Genomic DNA, 23,929 nt, shown 5'->3' with positions numbered 1-23,929 from the left:
GAGCCCCTTGGCGCCCTGGAGGTGCCGCGCCATCGGCATCCGTGCCGCGCGGCGACCTTAAACTACGGCAATAGCGGCGGCCGGGCGGGAGCTGCGGGGGCCCGGCAGGGTGGGAGGCGGCGCTGCGGTCTGCTAGGCCCCGGCCCGCGGTAGTGCGGTTCGCTGGCGGCAGACCCGGCCCCGGGTCAAGGTCTGGGAAGTGAGGGCCTTGAGATTCCCGACTGCCCCCAATATACAACCCCCGCTCCCCGGCCTTGAGGAATATAATGTACAGCGAGTGATGAGAAATGTTTTCTGTTTCAGCCTTATTTAGTGTCTCTGACAAAACCGGCCTTGTGGAATTTGCCAGGAACCTAGCTTCTGTGGGTTTGCATCTGATCGCTTCTGGAGGGACTGCAAAAGCTCTCAGAGATGCTGGTCTGGCAGTCAGGTAAGGCACAACTTGCTTTCTAAGTTAAGTCCAATCAGAACCTAGTGTGATGACGTTGACCAGAAAGTAATGTATTCCAAGCACTGAGTAAAATAACGTTATTTACTCCTCCCAGCCAGGCTGTGAGATTGGTAAACTACTTAACCACCTTTGTGGAAGAGGAAGATGAGGCCCAGAGAAATTTAGTAACTTCTGTTCATATTTACAGAGTAAGGAGTTGGGACCCCCAGAGTCCTCATTTCAGAGCCCTCCTCAGCCACAACAGATTAATTTAGGTGGACTGTCTGTTGGGCAAGAAGGAAGTTGTGATTTGCAGGATGCATATGATCTGTTTTGACTGGCTCTTTAGTGAAACTGTTGACATCATTAAAATTCAACTCTTAAGATTCGGTCTCTCTTCCCTTAGCATCTCTGGTAACCATGTTCAACATGTTGATGTGTTTCCTTCCAGTGTTTTTATAAGCATATTTTTTTATTTCATAGCTCACACGGAAGATAGATGGTCTTGCTTCTTGCGTTTTTCACATATTGTGGGTTTTTAAAAATTTGCCTGTAAATTCTGGCAGAGAGGGTTCAGGTCAGTTTGGTGATATGGATCGATATTTAAATGCTGTCTTTTATGTGTCCCTTTGTCATGTTTTCTGATTATCTTTTTCCAGCTTACATTTTCTTTTCATGTATTGAGTAAAAAGTTTTTAAATTTACATAGATCAGTCCTTTGTTCAATGTTTTGAAAGCATTCCTCACATACTTAATTTTGGTACTTTTATTAAAGTGCTCAAACTTTTGATTCGGCATTTGTATTTGCATAGTGTTAACCAGTTATTCTAATACCAACACCACTTTACTAAAAATCTTTATTGCCCCACTCATTTACTTTGCTGTCTTTATGCTTGTTTAATCATAAAAATAAATCCTTGCTTTCTCTTTAGTCTGTTTCTGAGATAAGAATATTGATACTTTGTTGTATATTGCCAAATTACTTGTGAGTTGAATTTATTTCTTAATATTTCATTAGTATGGCTTATGATTCATTTTCTGAATTCTGAAAATCCAGGCTCTGAAAAAATCTTGGAAGATGCTTTGGAATGGTGTAAAATGTAAAATGACAACTCAGCAGAAGCACTAGCAATATTCTGTTTATCTGTTTTCAGAGATGTCTCTGAGGTAACTGGATTTCCTGAAATGTTAGGGGGGCGTGTGAAAACCTTGCATCCTGCAGTCCATGCTGGTAAGTGGTTGATACCTTCAATTTAAAACAATCAGTGGTTTTCAGTTACTTTGTAGAATAAACAAAGGGATAAGGAAAAAGGCAGGTCATAGCTCAAAAAAAATTATCTGTGAGGTTATACTGGTTTTGTCACATGTGCTGCTAAAGTTCATAACACATTAGAACCTGTTTAAAATCTGGTTTGCTTTATTACCTGATGGATTCCTCTGCTTGCTATTAGTCCTGGCCTGATAAATAAGTTAGAGTGTGATATTTCCTGCTGGAGTTAATGAAAATACTTAGATTTTAGAGTGTGAAAAAACTTTTATGATGATTCCAAACTTAGAATAAAGCATCACAGTGTAACTGACTTTCAGAGGAGTTCTTTCAAAATGCTTCACTATTTATGGGAGTATATGGAGTGATGGAACTGACAACAGTTATATGAAAATTCCTTTTATGTTTTGTTGCTCAAGAAAAAGGGAATCAGGAACTGATGCAAACAATTTTTAAGTATACCCACTAATCTGAGTTTTGTACTGTCTGGTATTCTTAATTAGGCAATGCTAGGGGCTTTAACTTGATTGATGGGATCATGTTGGAAAGAAGTACCTTATTCTGACTTGTTTTTTGAACCTAATACTCTAACTTTGTTAAATTAGGCATCTTGGCTCGTAATATCCCAGAAGATAGTGCTGACATGGCCAGACTTGATTTCAGTCTTATAAGGTAAAAATCCAAAGTTGAACTTTTAATACATTAGGGATCAAAGACAAAGAAGCCAAATCTTGTGTCTCTTTTTAAAGATCAAGGTTAGCATTAGGTTTAGTTTCCTGATCACTTACTATAAACATTTATTGAGGACCTTTGTGACGTTGTATGTGGGTAAACATTTTGATTTTGCCAAATTTGTATTACTAAAATACATAATTATGCTTAAACAACCTTTGCTTTTTTAGGAAGTTGTGATCTAAATTGTCGTACATATAAGTAACTTAGTTATTTGCATAATGATATTCACTGTTTCTTTTTAATACATATGTATAACAGCTTTATTCAGCTTAATTCATGTACCATACAATTCCCCAATTTAAAGTAGATAATTCAGTAGTTTAGTAATTTAGTATATTTAGAGTTGTACAATTATTACCACAGTTAATGTTAGAATATATTCATCACCCCACCTCCCACCCTGACCCTCCCCCCAAAAAACTCTACCCATTAACTTTCATTCTTCATTTCCCCCAACAACCTAGGCAACCACCAGTCTATCTTCTGTCTCTATGGATTTACACGAACATTGCATATCAGTGTAATTGTATAATATGTGGTCCTCTGTGACTAGCTTCTTAGCATGTTTTCAAGGTTCATCCATGTTATAGCATATATCAATTCACTTTTTTATTGCTGAAGAGTAATTTATTGTACGGATATACTCCCATTTATCAGTTCATCAGTTGATGGATATTTGGATTGGTTGCACTATTGGATGTTATGAATAATGCAGCTATGGACATTCATGTACAAATTTTTATGTGGACATATGTTTTCATTTCTCTTGGGTATATACCTGGGAATGGAATTTCTTGGTCATCTGGCAACTGTTTAAACTTTTGGGGAGGTGCCAGACTATTTTCCAAAGTGCTTCATCAGTTTACATTCCCACTGGCAGTGTACAAAAGTTCTCACTTCTACATACTCAGCAACATTTGTTACTGATTTTTTTGATTCTAACCATCCTATGATGTGGTATCTCATTGTGATTATGATTTGCATTTCCTAATGAGGTTGAGCATCTTTTCATGAGCACAAGCCATTTGTATACCTTTGGAGAAATGTCTGTTCAGATGCCCATTTTAATTGAGTTACTTATTTTTTATTATTGAGTTGTAAGAATTCATTTTATCCCATTCTGTGGATTATTTTCACTTTCTTAATGGTATCCTTTGACCATCATAAAAGTTTTAAATTTTGGTGATATCCAACTTACCTGTATTTTTTATTTTGCTGCCTGTGCCTTTGGTGTTATTTCTAAGAAACCATTTCATAATTCAAAATAATGAAGATTTATGCCTATGTTTTCTTTTAAGAGTTCTTTAGTTTTAGCTTTTATGCTTAGGTCTTTGATTCCTTCTAAGCTACTTTTTTTATATGGGTGTGAGGTAGGGGTCCAGCTTTATTTAGTATGTGGCTATCCAGTTGTCTCAGCATCATCTGTGGGAGAGACTATTCTTTCCCCATTGAATGATCTTGGTACACTGGATCTATACCTCCTTTATGCCAGCACCAGGCCATTATCTTTGCGGTAAATTGTGAAAGTGATAAGTGTGAGTCTTCCAGCTTTGTTCTTCTTTTTCAAGATTGTTTTGGGTATTTGCAAGGGTCCCTTGCATTTCCATATGAATTTTAGGGTCAGCTTGCCCATTTCTGCAAAAAGGGGCGTTGGAATTTTTGTAGGGATTATCTTGAATCTGTAGATCAATTTGGGGAATATTGCCATCCTAACAGTATTAAGTCTTCCAGTCCATAAACATGGGATCTCTTTCTAAAGATTTTTTAAAATTTCTTTCAACGTTGTTTTGTACTTTTTAAGGTACAAGTCATATTCTTTTGTTAAATTTATTCTTAAATTTGTTTGTTTTTGTTTTTGATGCTATTGTAAGTAGAACTGTTTTCTTAATTTTACTTTTGGATTGTTCCTCGCTAGTGTGTATAAGTTCAATTGATTATATCCTACAGCCCTGCTGAACTCATTTACTGATTAGTGCTAATGATTTTTCTGTGTGAATTCCTTAGGATTTTCTATATACAAGATCATGTCACCTGCTAATAGAGATAGCATCACTTTTTTCCAATCTTGGTGCCTTTTGTTTCATTTTCTTTGCTAATTGACCAGGGTAGAACCTCCAGTACAGGGTTGAGTAGAAGTGGTGAGAGTGGACATCCTTGTCTTGTTCCTGATCTTAGGGGAGAGCTTTCAGTCTTTCACCTTGAAGTATGATGTTAGCTGTGGGTTGTTTTTTTTTAAATATCCTTTATCGTGTTGAGCAAGTTCTATTCTTAATTTTTGAATGTTTCCATCATGAATGAGTTCAGTTTTTATCAGATGCTTTCCGTGCATCTACTGAGATAAAATCAGGTGGTTTTTGTCCTTTATTTTATTGACATAGCTATTACAATAATTGACTTTTAGATATTAAATCAACCTTACAGTCCTGGGATAAACCATACTGTGCTGTGGTGTGTACTTCTTTTTATATTTTACTGGATTCAATTTGGTAGTATGTTAAGAACTTTTTGGTCCGTATTCATAAGATACTGTTATGGGTTTTTTTTTTGCGACATTTTGTCTGGTTTTAGTATCAGGCATTGGGAAGTGTTGCCCACCACCCCCCCTTCTGTTTTTCTTTTTTTGTTAGTTTTTACCAGTTGTGCTTATTTCACTGGGGAACCAGCCCACATATCTCCTCACATTGCAGCCCTAGGGGTGGATCTCTGTTTCACTGGTGGTGAATTTTAGATCAGGTCTGTCCTTTAAATTACTCTTTTGTCCTTTTACCATTATTGTGTATGACCTTTCTGAAGACAAAACAAATCTTTCCCCTTTAGAATGACCTATCATTTTTCATCATTTTACACAATCCACTGGAAATAGAGTGTAAAATCCAATGTCGTAGATAATGGCGATCACATTCCAAATTGAGGATATTATCGGTAGCCTTGTATTTTATTTCAGTTAAAATTTTGTTTTTAAATTTTGATGGCTTGATAGGACAGTGGGTAGCTAAGGTTACCCAAGCAGCAACATTGCAATATGATTTGGAGGGAATAATGTGTATTGAGAGCATTTGCTGACTACAGCCCCTTCTGTATACCTATGCTCTTGCAAATGTGGGCGGTCCTGACGTTTCAAAGTAACTTTAGAACTTTAAAACGTCAGGCTCACAGTTGATATTTTAGGTCTTAAGGGGTTTGGTCATGTTAACAGCTACTGACTGAGGTGTGTAAACCACGGAAGTTTGAGTTTTTAGTGACAGCTGAATTCCTCTTTGTTTTTAGAGTTGTCGTTTGTAATCTGTATCCCTTTGCAAAGACGGTGGCTTCTCCGGCTGTAACTGTTGAAGTGGCTGTTGAGCAAATTGATATTGGTAAGTCAGAAAAACCATATTTGAAGACTGCTGGAGGAGACACTTCTTTACACTGTAAACAAGATGACTCTTGGATGTTCCCTGTTAAGGGCCTAGCAAATAGTCGCTGCCCCCAGATGGGATGACTGATTCATCTGTATTTTCTGAGCTCTTTCTCTGTGTAGAGATTCATCTGGCTTATTTTTCTCTTTTTTTTTTTTTTTAATTTATTTATTTATTTTTGGCTGTGTTGGGTCTTCATTTCTGTGCGAGGGCTTTGTCTAGTTGTGGCAAGCGGGGGCCACTCTTCATCGCACTGCGTGGGCCTCTCACTATCGCGGCCTCTCTTGTTGCAGAGCACAGGCTCCAGTCGCGCAGGCTCAGTAGTTGTGGCTCATGGGTCTAGTTGCTCCGCGGCATGTGGGATCTTCCCAGACCAGGGCTCGAACCTGTGTCCCCTGCATTGGCAGGCAGATTCTCAACCATTGCGCCACCAGGGAAGCCCTTTTCTCTTATTTTTAAGGCAAGAATTATAGTAGAAGTAAGTATGCGTACAGTGACTTGATTTGAAAGAGGTGAAACTGATACAAAAATGCAAATCGTCTTTTGTTCTTCAAAGGGGGAGTAACCCTGCTGAGAGCGGCAGCCAAAAACCACACTCGAGTGACAGTAGTGTGTGAACCAGAGGACTATGCGGCTGTGTCCTCAGAGATGCAGGGCTCCGACAGCAAAGACACGTCTTTGGAGACAAGACGCCAGTTAGCCTTGAAGGTGCGGACACGCTTTTATCTAGTGCAGTGTTTGCAAAACTAACAGTACTCAGTTCTCACCAGACTACATCACCCTCCAGGGTTCTGCTTGGAGCTGCTATCCTTTTGTTATAAATGCAGAGACCAACTGTCAGAGAGGTAGTCTGTCAAAAGATTGAAAGAGAAATGGAAGGGGAATAATTCTTTGTGCTATTTATTATTATTTGGTGTCTTTCCTGCACAGGCATGTGTGTGGGCTGTGGGTTGTAGTTTGACATATACTACTTATAACCATTTTTACCTCACTTTCAGAAATACTGCGGGTATTTTCACAAATCTTAACTCTTATTCTAGGCTTTCACTCATACGGCACAATATGATGAAGCAATTTCAGATTACTTCAGGAAAGAATATAGTAAAGGAATATCTCAGATGCCCTTGAGGTATGGAATGAACCCTCATCAAACTCCTGCCCAGTTGTATACCCTGAAGCCCAAGCTCCCAATCACAGGTAAAAGCTGAGCGTTACGTGGCACCGTTTGCCGTGTCTGGATGTGTGTGTCTTTGTCTCTATTGTATCAGATGTGATTCACTTTTTAGAAGATAAAGTAAATTACATAGTACCTCTTATAGTTGCCTGAAGTTTGAGCTGTCAGTGGGACTTGTGAACAAAAAATATTGAGATAATCCAGGGTTCTGGAGAGGAGTCAAGTTGAAGATACAGATTTGAATGTCTGGTGTGTAGATGGTTTTCAAGATGTAGACAGGATGGGATGGCTGAATTTTGGAGAAGACGGTCAGGACCAAACCTTGACGTGGCAGTGGAGAACCATCAGAGGAGAACCTATAGAGTTTCAACCAGTTGGAATGCTGCTGAGAGCAGTGGCTATTTGATTTGGGAATGTTACAAACACACAGTTTCCTTGGAATGATGGATCTGGAAGCCCAGTTAAAATGGACCAAAATAGGAATGTAAGGTTAGGAAAGAAGAATGATAAAGATAATTCTTTGAACAGAGAAATTAGTCAGGGCTTAAGGACTTGTAGAGTTATGAGAGGGGTTTTACAGTTTTTGGTTCTGTTTTGTTGTTAAGGTGGACTATCTAATGAGCAAGCACGTCCTACTCCCTGGTAGAAGGGAAGAGTGGGTCCAGCGGGCAGAGGAGAGAGTTGTAGGTGTGAAGACTTCGGAGGGTTGAAGTTGGTGGGGGGCTGCCCTGGGTGAGAGCACGAGCAGCTTCCTTCAGGCACTGAGAAGGCAAGCTCAGAGCGCACATTGGTAGATTGGTGCTGTTTGCTCCCTGTTACCAGCGGAGAGAGGGGAGGAGAGAGAAGCAGTGCAGGAAGTTTAAGGAGCATTTAAAATACTCTCTTCTTTGCTCTTGACAGTTGGTAAGGGCTATTACTACTTTGCCTCAGATATATTTTGAAACTTTTCTAATACTGCCCAAGCCCGTATACTCAGCCCTAGAGTTGTGTGTGTGTGTGTGTGTGTGTGTGTGTGTGTGTGTGTTTGTGCGTGAGAGTGATATTAATGACTGGTTTTCTTGTGATTGGAAACGAGAAGAGTTCTGTTTTGTTTCAACTGTTTAATAGATTAAACAACTTTAAACATTTCTCTATAGCACTTGTGTCTAAAGAGTTGTTAGTGTCTTTGGAAATTTGATAATTTGAAGGGGTTATTCTAACTAACTGAAATGTTTCGGAAGCCAGGTTTTCTCCTACTTACCACAATTAGTCTAAACTATAAAAAAAAGGAGATGGGGGAGTTTTATAAAAGATGTCTCATTTAATTTTTGCATGTTGTATGTCCTATAGGATATTTTACTTTTGTTGTTTACTGTTTATTGCCTATTTTGTTTCTTCTATGCCTCTCACATAAGCTCCATGAGAACAGTAATTTTTTTTTTTTTTTTTTTGCTTGAGGGAACTTTATTTCCAACTAGTTTTATTAAAAAGAGCAGGTTTGTTTGGTTTTTTTTTAATTAATTTTTTTTTTTTTTTTGGCCCCACTGCACGGCATGTGGGATCTTGGTTCTCCAACCAGGGATCTAACCCATGCCCCTGCAGTGGAAGTGCAGAGGCTTAACCACTGGACCACCAAGGAAGTCCCCTAAAAAGAGCAGTTTTAGATTTACAGAAAAATTTCCCAGAAGTACAAAGAATTCTCATATGTCCCCCTTCCCCCAGTTTCCCCTGTTAAAAACTTTGCATTAGTGTGGTACATTTGTTACAATTAATGAACCAATATTGGTTCATTATTATTAACTAAGATCCATAGTTTAGATTCAGAATATGTTGTACATTCTACGGCTTTGGGCAAACGTATAATGTATTCACCATGATATTTTCCTACATAATAGTTTTACCACCCTAAAAAGTCCTCCCCTTCCACCCCTCTAACCCCTAGCAACCACTGATCTTTTCACTGTCTCTATACTTTTGCTGTGTTCCAGTATCATATAGTTGGAAACATATAGTATATAGCTTTTTCAGACTGACTTCTTTAACTTAGCAATATGCATTTAAGTTTCCTCCTGTGTCTTTTGGTAGCTTATTACCTCTTATTACTGAGTAATATTTCCTTGTGTGGTAGCTTATTACCTCTTATTGCTGAATAATATTTCCTTGTGTGTGATAAACCACAGTTTATCCATTCACCTTTTGAAGACATCAAGAATGTAAGGATGCTGTTTGGCAGTTTATGAATAAAGCTGTTATAAACACTTGTGTACGTGTTTTCGTGTAGGCACAAGTTTTCAACTCATTTGGGTAAATACCTAATATTTTCTATTGTATAATTCTATTGCGCATTTTGTTTCCTTTCTAACTCCACCCATAAGCTCCATGATGACAGTAATTTGGTTTTTTTGGTTTTTTTTTTAAATTCAAAGAGCATTTTATTGTTTGGAAGAAGTATAGAGAAACAGATTAATGTTTGAATTTTCTTTAAATTTAATTTTATTTTTTTATACAGTAGGTTCTTATTAGTTATCCATTTTATACATATTAGTGTATATATGTCAATCCCAGTCTCCCAATTCATCCCCCCCAGCTCACTTTTCCCTCTTGGTGTCCATACGTTTGTTCTCTACATCTGTGTCTATTTCTGTCCTGAAAACCAGTTCATCTGTACCATTTTTCTAGGTTCTACATAATGCGTTAATATACAATATTTGTTTTTCTCTTTCTGACTTACTTCATTCTGTATGACAGTCTCTAGATCCATCCACGTCTCTACAAATGACCCAATTTCATTCCTTTTTATGGCTGAGTAATATTCCATTGTATATATGTACCACATCTTCTTTATCCATTCATCTGTCGATGGGCATTTAGGTTGCTTCCATGACCTGACTATTGTAAATAGTGCTGCAATAAACATCGGGGTGCATGTGTCTTTTTGAATTATGGTTTTCTCTAGGTATATGCCCAGTAGTGGGATTACTGGGTCATATGGTAATTCTGTTTTTAGCTTTTTAAGGAACCGCCATACTGTTCTCCATAGTGGCTGTATCAGTTTACATTCCCACCAACAGTGCAAGAGGGTTCTCTTTTCTCCACACCCTCTCCAGCATTTGTTGTTTGCAGATTTTCTGATGATGCCCATTCTAACTGGTGTGAGGTGATACCTCATTGTAGTCTTAATTTGCATTTCTCTAATAATTAGTGATGTTGAGCAGCTTTTCATGTGCTTCTTGGCCATCTATATGTCTTCTTTGGAGAAATGTCTGTTTAGGTCTTCTGCCCAGTTTTGGATTGGGTTGTTTGTTTTTCTAATATTGAGCTGCATGTGCTGTTTATATATTTTGGAGATTAATCCTTTGTCTGTTGATTTGTTTGCAAATATTTTCTCCCATTCTGAGGGTTGTCTTTTCGGCATGTTTGTCATTTCCTTGGCTGTGCAAAAGCCTTTAAGTTTCATTAGGTCCCATTTGTTTATTTTTGTTTTTATTTCCATTACTCTAGGAGGTGGACCAAAAACGATCTTGCTGTGATTTATGTCAAAGAGTGTTCTTCCTGTGTTTTCCTCTAAGAGTTTTATAGTGTCCAGTCTTCATTTAGGTCTCTAATCCATTTTGAGTTTATTTTTGTGTATGGTGTTAGGGAGTGTTCTAATTTCATTCTTTTACATGTAGCTGTCCAGTTTTCCCAGCACCACTTATTGAAGAGACTGTCTTTTCTCCATTGTATATCCTTGCCTCCTTTGTCATAGATTAGTTGACCATAGGTGCGTGGGTTTATCTCTATGCTTTCTATCTTGTTCCATTGATCTATGTTTCTGTTTGTGTGCCAGTACCATATTGTCTTGATTATTGTAGCTTTATAGTATAGTCTGAAGTCAGGGAGTCTGATTCCTCCAGCTCTGTTTTTTTCCCTCAAGACTGCTTTGGCTATCGGGGTCTTTTATGTCTCCATACAAATTTTTAGATTTTTTGTTTTAGTTCCGTAAAAAATGCCATTGGTAATATGATAGGGATTGTATTGAATCTGTAGATTGCTTTGGGTAGTATAGTCATTTTCACAATATTGATTCTTCTAATCCAAGAACATGGTATATCTCTCCATCTGTTTGTATCATCTTTAATTTCTTTCATCAGTGTCTCATAGTTTTCTGCATACAGGTCTTTTGTCTCCCTAGGTAGGTTTATTCCTAGGTATTTTATTCTTTTTGTTGCAATGGTAAATAGGAGTGTTTCCTTAATTTCTCTTTCAGATTTTTCATCATTAGTGTATAGGAATGCAAGAGATTTCTGTGCATTAATTTTATATCCTGCAACTTTACCACATTCATTAATTAGCTCTAGTAGTTTTCTGGTGGAATCTTTAGGATTCTCTATATATAGTATCATGTTATCTGCAAACAGTGACTGTTTTACTTCTTCTTTTCCAATTTGTATTCCTTATATTTCTTTTTCTTCTCTGATTGCCATGGCTAGGACTCCAAAACTATGTTGAATAACAGTGGCGAGAGTGGACATCCTTGTCTTGTTCCTGATCTTAGAGGAAATGCTTTCAGTTTTTCACCATTGAGAATGATGTTTGCTGTGGGTTTGTCATATATGGCCTTTATTATATTGCGGTAGGTTCCCTCTATGCCCACTTTTTGGAGAGTTTTTAATCATAAATGGGTGTTGAATTTTGCCAAAAGCTTTTTCTGCATCTATTGAGATGATCATATGGTTTTTATTCTTCAATTTGTTAATATGCTGTATCACATTGATTGATTTACGTATGTTGAAGAATCCTTGCATCCCTGGGATAAATCCCACTTGATCATGGCGTATGATCCTTTTAATGTGTTGTTGGATTCTGTTTGCTAGTATTTTGTTGAGGAGTTTTGCATCTATATTCATCAGTGATATTGGTCTGTAATTTTCTTTTTTTGTAGTATCTTTGTCTGGTTTTGGTATCAGGGTGATGGTGGCCTCATAGAATGAGTTTGGGAGTGTTCCTTCTTCTGCAATTTTTGGAAGAGTTTGAGAAGGATGAGTGTTAGCTCTTCTCTAAATGTTTGATAGAATTCACCTGTGAAGCCATCTGGTCCTGGACTTTTGTTTGTTGGAAGATTTTTAATCACAGTTTCAATTTTATTACTTGTGATGGGTCCGTTCATATTTTCTATTTCTTCCTGGTTCAGTCTTGGAAGGTTATACCTTTCTAAGACTTTGTCCATTTCTTCCAGGTTGTCCATTTTATTGGCATAGAGTTGCTTCTGGTAGTCTCTTAGGATGCTTTGTATTTCTGCGGTGTCTGTTGTAACTTCTCCTTTTTCATTTCTAATTTTATTGATTTGAGTCCTCTCCCTCTTTTTCTTGATGAGTCTGGCTAATGGTTTATCAATTTTGTTTATCTTCTCAAAGAACCAGCGTTTAGTTTTATTGAACTTTGCTCTTGTTTTCTTTCTTTGTATTTCATTTATTTCTGCTCTGATCTTTATGATTTCTTTCCTTCTACTAACTTTGGGTTTTTGTTGTTCTTTCTCTGGTTCCTTTAGGTGTAAGGTTAGATTGTTTATTTGAGATTTTTCTTGTTTCTTGAAGTAGGCTTTTATTGCTGTAAACTTCCCTCTTAGAACTGCTTTTGCTGCATCCCATAGGTTTTGGATTGTCGTGTTTTCGTTGTAATTTTTCTCTACGTATTTCTTTATTTCCTCTTTGATTTCTTCAGTGATCTCTTGGCTATTTAGTAATGTATTGTTTAGCCTCCATGTGTTTGTGTTTTTTACGTTTTTTCCCCTGTAATTGATTTCTAATCTCATAGCGTTATGGTCAGAAAAGGTGCTTGATATGATTTCAATTTTCTTAAATTTACTGAGGCTTGATTTGTGACCCAAGATGTGATATATCCTGGAGAATGTTCTGTGTGCACTTGAGAAGAAAGTGTATTCTGTTGTTTTTGGATGGAATGTCCTGTAAACATCAGTTAAGTCCATCTTGTTTAATGTGTCATTTAAAGCTTGCATTTCCTTATTTATTTTCATTTTGGATGATCTGTCTGTTGGTGAAAGTGGGTGTTAAAGTCCCCTACTATTATTGTGTTACTTTGATTTCCCCTTTTATGGCTGTTAGCATTTGCCTTATGTATTGAGGTGCTCCTATGTTGGATGCATAAATATTTACAATTGTTATATCTTCTTCTTGGATTGATCCCTTGATCATTATGTAGTGTCCTTCTTTGTCTCTTGTAATAGTCTCTATTTTAAAGTCTATTTTGTCTGATATGAGAATTGCTACTCCAGCTTTCTTTTGATTTCCATTTGCATGGAATATCTTTTTCCATCCCCTCACTTTCAGTCTGTATGTGTCCCTAGGTCTGAAGTGGGTCTATTGTAGATAGCATATATGTGGGTCTTGTTTTTGTATCCATTCAGCCAGTCTGTGTCTTTTGTTTGGAGCATTTAATCCATTCTCGTTTAAGGTAATTATCGATATGTATGTTCCTATTACCATTGTCTTAATTGTTTTGGGTTTGTTTTTGTAGGTCCTTTTCTTCTCTTGTGTTTCCCGCTTAGAGAATTTCGTTTAGCACTTGTTGTAGAGCTGGTTTGGTGGTGCTGAATTCTCTTAGCTTTTGCTTGTCTGTGAAGCTTTTGATTTCTCCATCGAATCTGAATGAGATCCTTGCTGGGTAGAGTAATCTTGGTTGTAGGTTCTTTCCTTTCATCACTTTTTTTTTTTTTAATGAAAGCTTCTTTATTTATTTATTTTATTTTTGGCTGTGTTGGGTCTTCGTTTCTGCGCGAGGGCTTTCTCTAGTTGCGGCGAGCGAGGGCCACTCTTCATTAAGGTGTGCGGGCCCCTCACTATTGCAGCCTCTCTTGTTGAGGAGCACAGGCTCCAGACGCGCAGGGTCAGTAATTGTGGCTCACGGGCCTAGTTGCTCCGCGGCGTGTGGGATCTTCCGAGACTAGGGCTCGAACCCGTGTCTGCTGCATTGGCAGGCAGACTCTCAACCACTGAGCCACCAGGGAAGCCCCTCGTTTCATCACTTTAAATCTATCGTGCCACTGCCTTCTGGCTTGTAGAGTTTCTGCTGAGAAATCAGCTGTTAACCTTATGGGAATTCCCTTGTATGTTATTTGTCTTTTTTCCCTTGTTGCTTTGAATAATTTTTCTTTGTCTTTAATTTTTGTCAATTTGATTACTGTGTGTCTCGGCATGTTTCTCCTTGGGTTTATCCTGCCTGGGACTCTCTGCGCTTCCTGGACTTGGGTGGCTATTGCCTTTCCCACGTTAGGGAAGTTTTCGACTATCATCTCTTCAGATATTGTCTCGGGTCCTTTTTGTCTCTCTTCTCCTTCTGGGACCCCTATAATGCGAATGTTGTTGCGTTTAATGTTGTCCCAGAGGTCTCTTAGGGTGTCTTCATTTCTTTTCATTCTTTTTTCTTTATTCCGCGATAGTGAATTCCACCATTCGGTCTTCCAGGTCACTTATCCGTTTTTCTGCCTCAGTTATTCTGCTGTTGATTCCTTCTAGTGTATTTTTTTTTTTTTAAAGGAGGGAGGGAGGGAGGGAAGAAATGGGATTGAGTTTTATTTATTTATTTATTTATTTATGGATGTGTTGGGTCTTCGTTTCTGTGCGAGGGCTTTCTCTTGTTGCAGCAAGTGGGGGCCACTCTTCATCACGGTGCGTGGGCCTCTCACTATCGCGGCCTCTCTTGCTGCGGAGCACAGGCTCCAGACGCGCAGGCTCAGCAATTGTGGCTCACAGGCCTAGTCGCTCCGGGGCATGTGGGATCTTCCCAGACCAGGGCTCGAACCCGTGTCCCCTGCATTGGCAGGCAGATTCTCAACCACTGCGCCACCAGGGAAGCCCTCTAGTGTATTTTTAATTTCAGTTATCTTATTGTTCGTCTGTGTTTGTTTGTTCCTTAATTCTTCTAGGTCTTTGTTAAGCATTTCTTGCATCTTCTCGATCTTTGCCTCCATTCTTTTTCCAAGGTCCTGGATCATCTTCACGATCATTATTCTGAATTCTTTTTCTGGAAGGTTGCCTATCTCCACTTCATTTAGTTGTTTTTCTGGGGTTTTATCTTGTTCCTTCATCTGGTACAAAGTCCTCTGACTTTTCATTTTGTCTATCTTTCTGTGAATGTGGTTTTTGTTCCACAGGCTGCAGAAGTGTAGTTCTTCTTGCTTCTGCTGTCTTCCCTCTGTTGGATGAGGCTATCTAAGAGGGTTGTCAATGACAGTAATTTGGGAGGGACTGTTTTATTCACTGATAATATCCCAAGTTCTTAGAACAGTGCCTAACATTGTAGTAGGCACTCAGTAGATGTTTGGTAAGGTTTTGCTTTTAAAAGTATCTGCTATCCAAGATAACACAAAGGAAATGAAATTATAAAGTTGTTTTTAATTAGTGGCCCACTAGTTTTGTGTGTGCGCTGAACTTCTTATAAATGTTTATTCACAAGATTTTGGCTTTTAAAAATCCTGCCACTGTTAAGAAAATAGGCAGTGAAAAAGTTGTGGTCTCCTTTTTAACTGCATTTCAACTTTAGACTGAGTCTACCGAGTCTGGTATAAAAGAAGAGAAACCCAACACACGTTTTTCCCTCCATCTCTCCCACCCACTAAACCCCTGCTTTAGTTTGTAACATTATTTCTTAAACTGACATGACTTACAATTTAAATTTTATACTATAAATTGTACAGTAAAGTTGCCACAGTTGTTTGATCTTATTTCTGTACTGAAGTGGATCCCTGATGATCACTAGTCTAGTCATACTTTTTTCCTGTTCCTGAATTCTCTGTTGATTTATTTGTGGATTGGCTGGCTTTGGTCCACCAGTGGTGTGTGCACACGTGTGTGTTCCTGCACCTCTGTGGTGTGTGTGTGTTTGTTAAGATGGGCTCAGACTCAGGTGCTTTATTCAGTCTCACCAAGTTCTTGTATGTTCGTGTATATCTGTTTGCTTCTTCGTTATACTTTATTTGAAACATATTTGTGCAATCTTTATATACGTGTTTTTAAAATTTTTCTATGTACACATATCTGATCTTATTGACCTGGCTTGTTAATGTGTATTTACATTTTTATATGTAGTTTTGAATGGAGCCCCTGGATTTATAAACTTGTGTGACGCTTTGAATGCCTGGCAGCTGGTGAAGGAACTCAAAGAAGCTTTAGGCATTCCAGCCGCTGCCTCTTTCAAACATGTCAGCCCGGCAGGTAAAGCACTGCACTCTGGGATTCTCTGGAACTGTTCAAAATACACTTTTTAAAAAATTTTTTGGAAGTTTGACAACACTCAAAAGCGAATATAGACATTCTGTGAAGTCCGAAACCACTTTTGTTAATAATAATATCAATGTAGTAACTGGATAAAATCTGATAACAATACCATGCGCACATATCTTTTACATATATATAATGTGTAACGCTATTATGAGACAGGAACGTCAGATAATAGTTTTATTTGTAGTGGAAACATGTTTTAGAAAATAAAAGTGATATTGCTTAATGCAGTATGACTAAACTAAACATTTTTCCACATGGTTGCAAATTTAACTGAGTAGACATAAAGAAGTTGTTCTTTTGGCACTTTAACTTTTTATGGCCATTGTATGAGAGACCTTTTTTCTTCTGTGTTTAAGTCAGCTTTACAGCTTAGTTATTTATATCACCTACTGACAATTCAACACATAATTAGTTCTCAGATAGTTTTTGGATATTAAAACAACGGGAGTGGCAGGGAAATAAATGGTGTGTGATATCAAGCAGGACAGAGAATCAGTAATGAAGTAAAGTAGCTTCATACACACGCCTGGTGCTGGCAGACTCAAGACAGTGGCTCTGTTTTCAGAGGCTGGAGAAGAGATTCCCCCCGCCTCACCCTCCCCTGCAGTTATATTTTTAGCATTTAATTATCTGGCCAAACAGGTTTTTGTTTAATTTGACCCAAGCACTAGAAATTATGCTATATAGACTAGATGTTTTAGACTAGATGTTTAGAAAAATGTCCTGATTTAGGAATTGATAAGTAGTAACTTGAGATTTTTGGTTTATTTATGGTTTTCTATACCAGGTGCTGCTGTTGGAGTTCCACTCAGTGAAGATGAAGCCAAAGTCTGCATGGTCTATGATATGTACAAAACCCTCACACCCATATCCACTGCATATGCAAGAGCAAGAGGTCAGAAGAATAATAGCGCTTTTTCTGTTGTTCTTTTTTTTTTGAGAGGAAAAGCAATATTTTATCTTAAAGTAGTAATATCCTTTGTTTTGTTATAGGATGTCAAATTATCTTAATTTGTTTCTCTTAATACTTCAGAATGACTCTATGAGAGCCTTGGAATAAATTTGTTTATAAAAGTGTGTGTTAGTTTTAGTATTTAATGTAATAAAGGGAAGCACAATTGGAATTTGGTGCGTGAAGTTTCAGATTAGGCTATTGAATGCATTTGTATTGCTAAATTTAAATTGTATGATTATTTAAGTACACTGAATTTGGTTAAAGTTATATTTTATATAATTCACAAGTATCTAATTCATGAGCTTAATAACCTGTGAATATTATTGTAAAATTAATGGGAGATTATTGAGACACTTTCTCATGGTTTACCTTCTACAACAGGGGTTAGCAAACTGGCTCATTGGCTAAATCCAGCCCACCACCTAGCTTTGTAAATGTAGTCTGGTTGGAATAGGGCCACATAGTATTGTCGGTGGCCGATTGCTAACCACAATCTTGGAGTTGGAACAGGGATCACGTGGCCGCAAAGCTTAAAAAATATTTACTATCAGGCCCTTTACAGAAAAAGTTTGCTGAATGTTGCTCTAGGAGGTAAAATGAAAGAATATTTCTTATTGATTATTTCAGTTAAATGACTTATTAATCTATTGTTTAAATCTTAGTCAAGTTAGATTTTGTATGATCACATTGGGGTTTGTTGAACATTACCTTTTTCTGTATAAGGATGGATAATCTGTGATAAATACTACATTTTAATTTTTATTTACAGGGGCTGATAGGATGTCTTCCTTTGGTGATTTTGTTGCATTATCTGATATTTGTGATGTCCCTACTGCCAAAATTATCTCTAGAGAGGTTAGTGGACATTCTGTATCTTGTCCCATGCATAACTAAGTAGAGCTTAATTTGTTCATGGTGTTTATTGAAACCATAACCTATAATATTTGTATTTGGCTAATGTGATCAACTTTTATATATTTAATTCTTTAAAATTTTCTAGTAGTCATTGTCTTAATGCCAGAGTTACTGTTTCTGAAGAATAGAGGATGCTATCTTGGATGGTGATGTAGTAATGAACCTGGCTGTAAACTTTCATTAGGTCTGTAATGAAGGAGACTGTATAGTGGGGGGGATTATAAACTACTCTAAAAAACTAACCCCCATCAATTGAGTACCAAACAGGCATTCCGAAAAGGTGGGGGTGGGGCTGGGGAGATAGAGAAGAAGAATGAAGGAGCTTAGGTGCCTCGGAGGGAAATAAACAGTTAGCAGTTAAGGCTAACAGGGCCTGTGACTTGACAATATTTAGTTGCTTTAGGGATCCTTACCATCACCCCTACCTTCCCCAGCTGCCGTGGAGCTGGCATGCTGCGTTACAGGTTACAGCACGAGGCTTTGGGGTGTGAGCTATGACTTTCGTATCTTTATAATGTGTTAAATCTGATTTCCTCTGACCGCTTTTCTTGCTGTTGAGGAGCCTGCCTTGCCTCGGGTCACTTAGCCAGGTTTTGGCAGAGCCAGAATTAGAAGAACATGCTCTTTCTAGCACAAAACCGCCCCGTGAACAGAAGAGTAAAAAATCATTTTTCTTCCTAAGATACGTGTATTACAACGAATCATTCATATATTCTTGGTTAAAATTGAAACAGACAACCAAAAGGACAGCCAATGAGATAAGATCAGCTGTAGAAAGTTGTATTCTAGCATAGACTTACCTTTTCCAAGTATAGTATTTGTGTTATCTGGTGGAGGCAGAAACCAGAAACTGCCACTGCGTTATTTACGACAGATAATTATCTCTAGATCATTTAAGCGGTGTTCTCTAATTTTTTAAAACAGAAATTAATATTTAATACACATATAGGTATCTGATGGTATTATTGCCCCGGGATATGAAGACGAAGCTTTGAAATTACTTTCTAAAAAGAAAAATGGGAACTACTGTGTTCTTCAGGTTAGTACAATTCATGTTTGAAACAGTAATTTGCTCTTCTATTTTGTCTCTTTTTCCCCATATTTAATCTTTCCTTTATACTGACACCCTTCTAATTTATCCTTCTTTACTATGGTTTTTTTATCCTTAACCCTGCAAATTTTTTCTTCCTATTAATTTTTTGGGTTTAAGATCAAGATAGCTTTCTCACCCTTACTTTTCATTTCTTTAAAAATAATATATTTAATGTGGTTTCCTATTCAAAAGGTATTGAAGGTTATTTGATGAAGTCTCCTCATCCTTCCCTTCTGCCACTCTGTTACCTTTTTTAAAAGTAATAGTTTCAATTTCTTGCTCACCTTTCCTGAAATAGGTAGTCTATACATATTCAGCAAATATTTGCACTTGCATTTCTTCTTTTTCTCCCCATTGACACAAATGCACACTGCTTCATCGTCTTGGAAGTTTGTCCCGTATCTGTGTATCTTATCTAGCCAGTCACCAGTCTTTAGCTATTACGCACACCCTGCAGTGAATAAGCTAGAGGGAAAGTCCTGAGAATAAAATTAGGACTGAGTTGCAGACTATGTGTATTGGTGACTTTGATAGATGCTGCTCATGTTAAGGTTGTACAACCAGTTTTATGTCTTAATGGGAATGTGTAAGGGTGCCTATTTCCTAACACCTTTGCTAGCATCAAGTTTTTAAACATTTTTATCTTAGCAGTTAGATAGATGAAAATGGCATCTCATTGCAGTTTTAGTTTCTCATTGTGTGTGGGTGAACATCTTTTCACATTTAAGAGTGTTTTTACTTCCCTTTTATGAACTGTCTGCCCATGTTCTTTGCCTGTCTTTTCTAATAGATTGTTGAATTTTTTCCTTACTGATTTTTACAAGCTCTTATACATTAGGGAAATTAGCCCATAGTCTGATCATAAATGGATAAAGCAAAAAGTTATTTGAATTGAAAGTTAAAATTCATAATACTGTTTTTCAGAAGGTATTAATGTAAAAAAAAAATTTGTGGAATCCAAATTCCATATATTGAAAGTTATTATTCTTCATTTTAAGAAACCAATAATTACATGGTTCACCATAGATTCCATGTCAGCTTTTCAAGGAAAGAAAACAAAAATACGACATTAAATGTAATACTTTCTTAAAAGCTACTTGACAGAAGTAGCTTTTTAAAAAGCTACTTAATCATTCAGTTAGCTGCCACTGTATTCTTCACTCTTAACTGTTTTTTGTTGTTGTTGTCATTAAGAGTAGTAAGTACTTATGGCTATTAGCAATTACTTGTAGCATCATGGAGAATGTTTTCCAAATCCTGAGCCTGACCCTGATCATGACCTCTTTACCACCGGACAGTATCATGTTTCAGGGTGTCAAAAGAACACCAGGGCTTCCTCAATATTTTGTTTATTCGAGAGGTTTTTTTATGACATCAGTTAATAGGCGGGCACATCTCAGTTTTAGAAATTTTATAATACAAAGGGAAAAGGACCATTTTAGAATTCAGGAAAATGCAGACTAAGCAGAATTAATATGAGGGCTTGCTTATAAGTTACAGGTATCAGTGCTTTCTAAGTCAAAGATCATCCAAAGGTTAAATGAAGAAATACTGTCAAATTTGGAAAAATGTTTAGGGAGAGAGTGGTCTTTTGCAGATTATTCCCATGTCTTACTATCATTTCAGTTAAAAATTTGGGAGAGGAAGAAAGCAGTGAATGACGTATTCCTTTTCAAATAACAAAGACACAGACTACAAATGCTGTTCTCTCTCTTTTAACTTTTTTTTTTTTTTAGTTTTGGCTGCGTTGGGTCTTCCTTGCTGCATGCATGCTTTCTCTAGTTGCGGCGAGCAGGGGCTACTTTTTGTTGCCGTGTGTGGGCTTCTCATTGCGTTGGCTTTTCTTGTTGCGGAGCATGGGATCTAGGCACGCGGGCTCCCGTAGTTGTGGCTCACGAGCTGTAGAGCGCAGGCTCAGTAGTTGTGGCACACGGGCTTCGTTGCTCCGCGGCATGTGGGAACTTCCCGGACCAGGGCTTGAACCCTTGTCCCCTGCATTGGCAGGCGGATTCTTAACCACTGCGCCACCACGGAAGCCCACTCTTTTAACTTTTTAATCTAAGTCTTAGTTAAGTATTTGTAATAGATTTTTAGAAAAAAATTAGAGGTTAGTTTTTATGCCACTGCCTGTTTGTTAGCGTATCTGTTTTAGTTTTTTTTTTTTTAAAAAACCATATGTACAGTGCTTTCAGTTACTGAAACCAGAAATGCTCTGTTGGAATCATTGGTTCTAATGTTTGGTATAAGTTACAAAACCCTATAAGATTATAAAACCTATAAAAAATTTTGGAGCAAAATATTGGTGCCTGGCCATTCTATTACACCCATCCTGAAATGATCTTGTACCTGCTTAAGTTAGAAAAAATGCATAGAGCCTTGCTTATAATGAAATATCTTGAACATAAATTAAGTGAAAAATTTTGAGGGATGTAGACATATTTTTTACTCTTTTAACTCTTTAAATTTGTGTTTTATTTAGATGGACCAGTCTTACAGTCCAGATGAAAACGAAGTTCGAACTCTCTTTGGTCTTCGTTTAAGCCAGAAGAGAAATAATAGTGTCGTCAACAGGTCATTATTTAGCAACATTGTTACCAAGAATAAAGATGTAAGTCTGAAAATATCTGAACTGAATACTAGTAATTCAGTAGATCTGTTTTTAATATTTATATGCTTATGCATTTATTAAGGCCCGTATTTAAAACTGGTCGATATGCAAAGAGCTGGCTCATCTTTGAGTTGTCAAGTAAGTTTGGGAACTTAAAAAATGAACAGAAGACCATATTAGAAACTTCTGTGCATATGTATATATGTAGTTATTTACCTTCAATTCTCCATATATGGGGTCATGTCTTTTATAAATCTGTAACTTGCCTTTTTTTCTTTCTTTTTTTATATGGAATCTGTGCCCTTGGGTCAGTTTTAATTTTATTTATTTATTTATTTTTGGCTGTGTTGGGTCTTCGTTTCTGTGTGAGGGCTTTCTCTAGTTGCGGCAAGCGGGGGCCACTCCTCATCGCGGTGCGCGGGCCCGTCACTATCGTGGCCTCTTTTATTGCGGAGCACAGGCTCCAGACGCGCAGGCTCAGTAGTTGTGGCTCAGGGGCCTAGTTGCTCCGCGGCATGTGGGATCTTCCCAGACCAGAGCCCGAACCTGTGTGCCCTGCATTAGCAGCCAGACTCTCAACCACTGCGCCACCAGGGAAGCCCAACTTGCCTTTTTTTCTATGCACTGAGCTACAAATGTGTTTCTATATCAAGAAACATAGATCCACATCTTCATCTGAAAGGCCATGTGGCAATCCATGTACTATGATGGATATTTAAGTTGTTTCCATTTTCAGTGCTGTGATTGATGTTTTCACATAGTCACGATTTTGCTATTGTCCTGTTGTCATCTTTTAGAAGGACATATTCCTAGGATAAAAATGGTTTCATTTTTGTATTTACATGTATTATATCGATTAATATGCACAGCTCCCTCTGGGCAGGGTGTGACTACTGTCAACTCTGTTGTAAAGATCACAAAATTGTGACAGAGAGGACAGTTAAGACATTTGCCCAAGGTTATACTATAAGGAAATGGGTGAGCTAGTAGTACTTGTTTTTCTGAAATCCCTTAATTGGGCCTTCAGTTTTAAAGGATATTTTTGCTGGGTCTAATGTTGGCTGTACTTTCTTTTCAGTACTTCAGATGTGTAACTGACTTCATTTTTTTCTGGTCTTATCTGCTGGTATGCCTGGTATTTTTGATTGCATGCTGGGCATTGGATATTGATGAAATAAAAATTTCATATTTTAAGGCAAGGCAAGAAAAATTTAAACATGAAACTTCTTCTCTGCCCTTTGGCCTCCTCCTTCCCCTCTAGCGTGCATTGTGCATCTGCATTATGCGTTAACCAGTCTTCCTCAGTGGCAGAAATACCTGCTCAACCATAAAGCTCAATTTTTCTTCTTCTGGTGCCAGCCACGTCACTCCTTAAAAGATAACATTCCTTTCTCAATCCTGTGAGGGGTCACGATGACCCACCACTCTGCCTTGTGCATGCAGACATCTTTGGTGAACTTTATGTACAATGCCAACATATCACTTCCCTTAAAGATGGTGATTGGTACAGAGCAGACTGGTCAGACAACGTGGGGAGATTCTGGGCTGCACCTAATGGAAGTTCTTAGCTTAAATACTTACTTATGACCTTATTAATATTACTAGCTATTTTATTTCTATTCTGCCTATTTTACAAGATTACTGTTTCTTCCAAATATGTGACTGAGCGTTTGATAAAAATAACGATGACTAGGGGAGTTGAAATGATTGGCCAAATACATCTTTCTGTAAGATCAATGATTATAATAGTGTAACTATAGATATGGGAAGAAGCAACAAGAGGGAACCATTTCCTGGACCATAATAGACTAGTAAGGCAGGTGGTCCAGAGGCTTTTGGTTACTGCCAACAAGGCCTAGTCCAGTAATAGCACATCAAGTGGCTTATCAATGAAATTGCCTGAACTGAATGAGCATTCCTAGCACCATGGGACAAATTAGTCACAAAATGCCTCCCAAACTTTGGTTGAAATTAAGACCAAAAGGGAGGGGATCGTAAAATAAAGAATGTCTCCCACCATCCAGTTTTGCAAGAATCAAGTCTTTAGCCACTGCAGCCACTGAAAGGAATTCAGGATGAGGTACTTTGTGCTCT

General features: G+C 37.8%; 1 protein-coding gene across 1 annotated transcript in view; it reads left to right on the top strand.

The window, feature by feature from the left end:
• ATIC (5-aminoimidazole-4-carboxamide ribonucleotide formyltransferase/IMP cyclohydrolase) overlaps positions 1-23,929 on the top strand; it is a 32,099-nt gene that overhangs the window by 121 nt on the left and 8,049 nt on the right. Inside the window, exons 2-12 of the mRNA XM_068544515.1 lie at positions 304-430; positions 1,585-1,661; positions 2,303-2,369; positions 5,700-5,788; positions 6,387-6,538; positions 6,871-7,027; positions 16,070-16,195; positions 17,052-17,159; positions 17,989-18,074; positions 19,084-19,173; positions 21,707-21,835. Of these exons, the coding sequence (XP_068400616.1) occupies positions 304-430; positions 1,585-1,661; positions 2,303-2,369; positions 5,700-5,788; positions 6,387-6,538; positions 6,871-7,027; positions 16,070-16,195; positions 17,052-17,159; positions 17,989-18,074; positions 19,084-19,173; positions 21,707-21,835 (1,208 nt within the window). The remainder of the gene's footprint in view (positions 1-303; positions 431-1,584; positions 1,662-2,302; positions 2,370-5,699; positions 5,789-6,386; positions 6,539-6,870; positions 7,028-16,069; positions 16,196-17,051; positions 17,160-17,988; positions 18,075-19,083; positions 19,174-21,706; positions 21,836-23,929) is intronic.

Source organism: Eschrichtius robustus, chromosome 5 (assembly GCF_028021215.1).
Source record: "Eschrichtius robustus isolate mEscRob2 chromosome 5, mEscRob2.pri, whole genome shotgun sequence".
Taxonomy (NCBI): domain Eukaryota; kingdom Metazoa; phylum Chordata; class Mammalia; order Artiodactyla; family Eschrichtiidae; genus Eschrichtius; species Eschrichtius robustus.
Note: the sequence above shows the minus strand (reverse complement) of the source record. Positions and strands in the feature narration are given on the sequence as shown.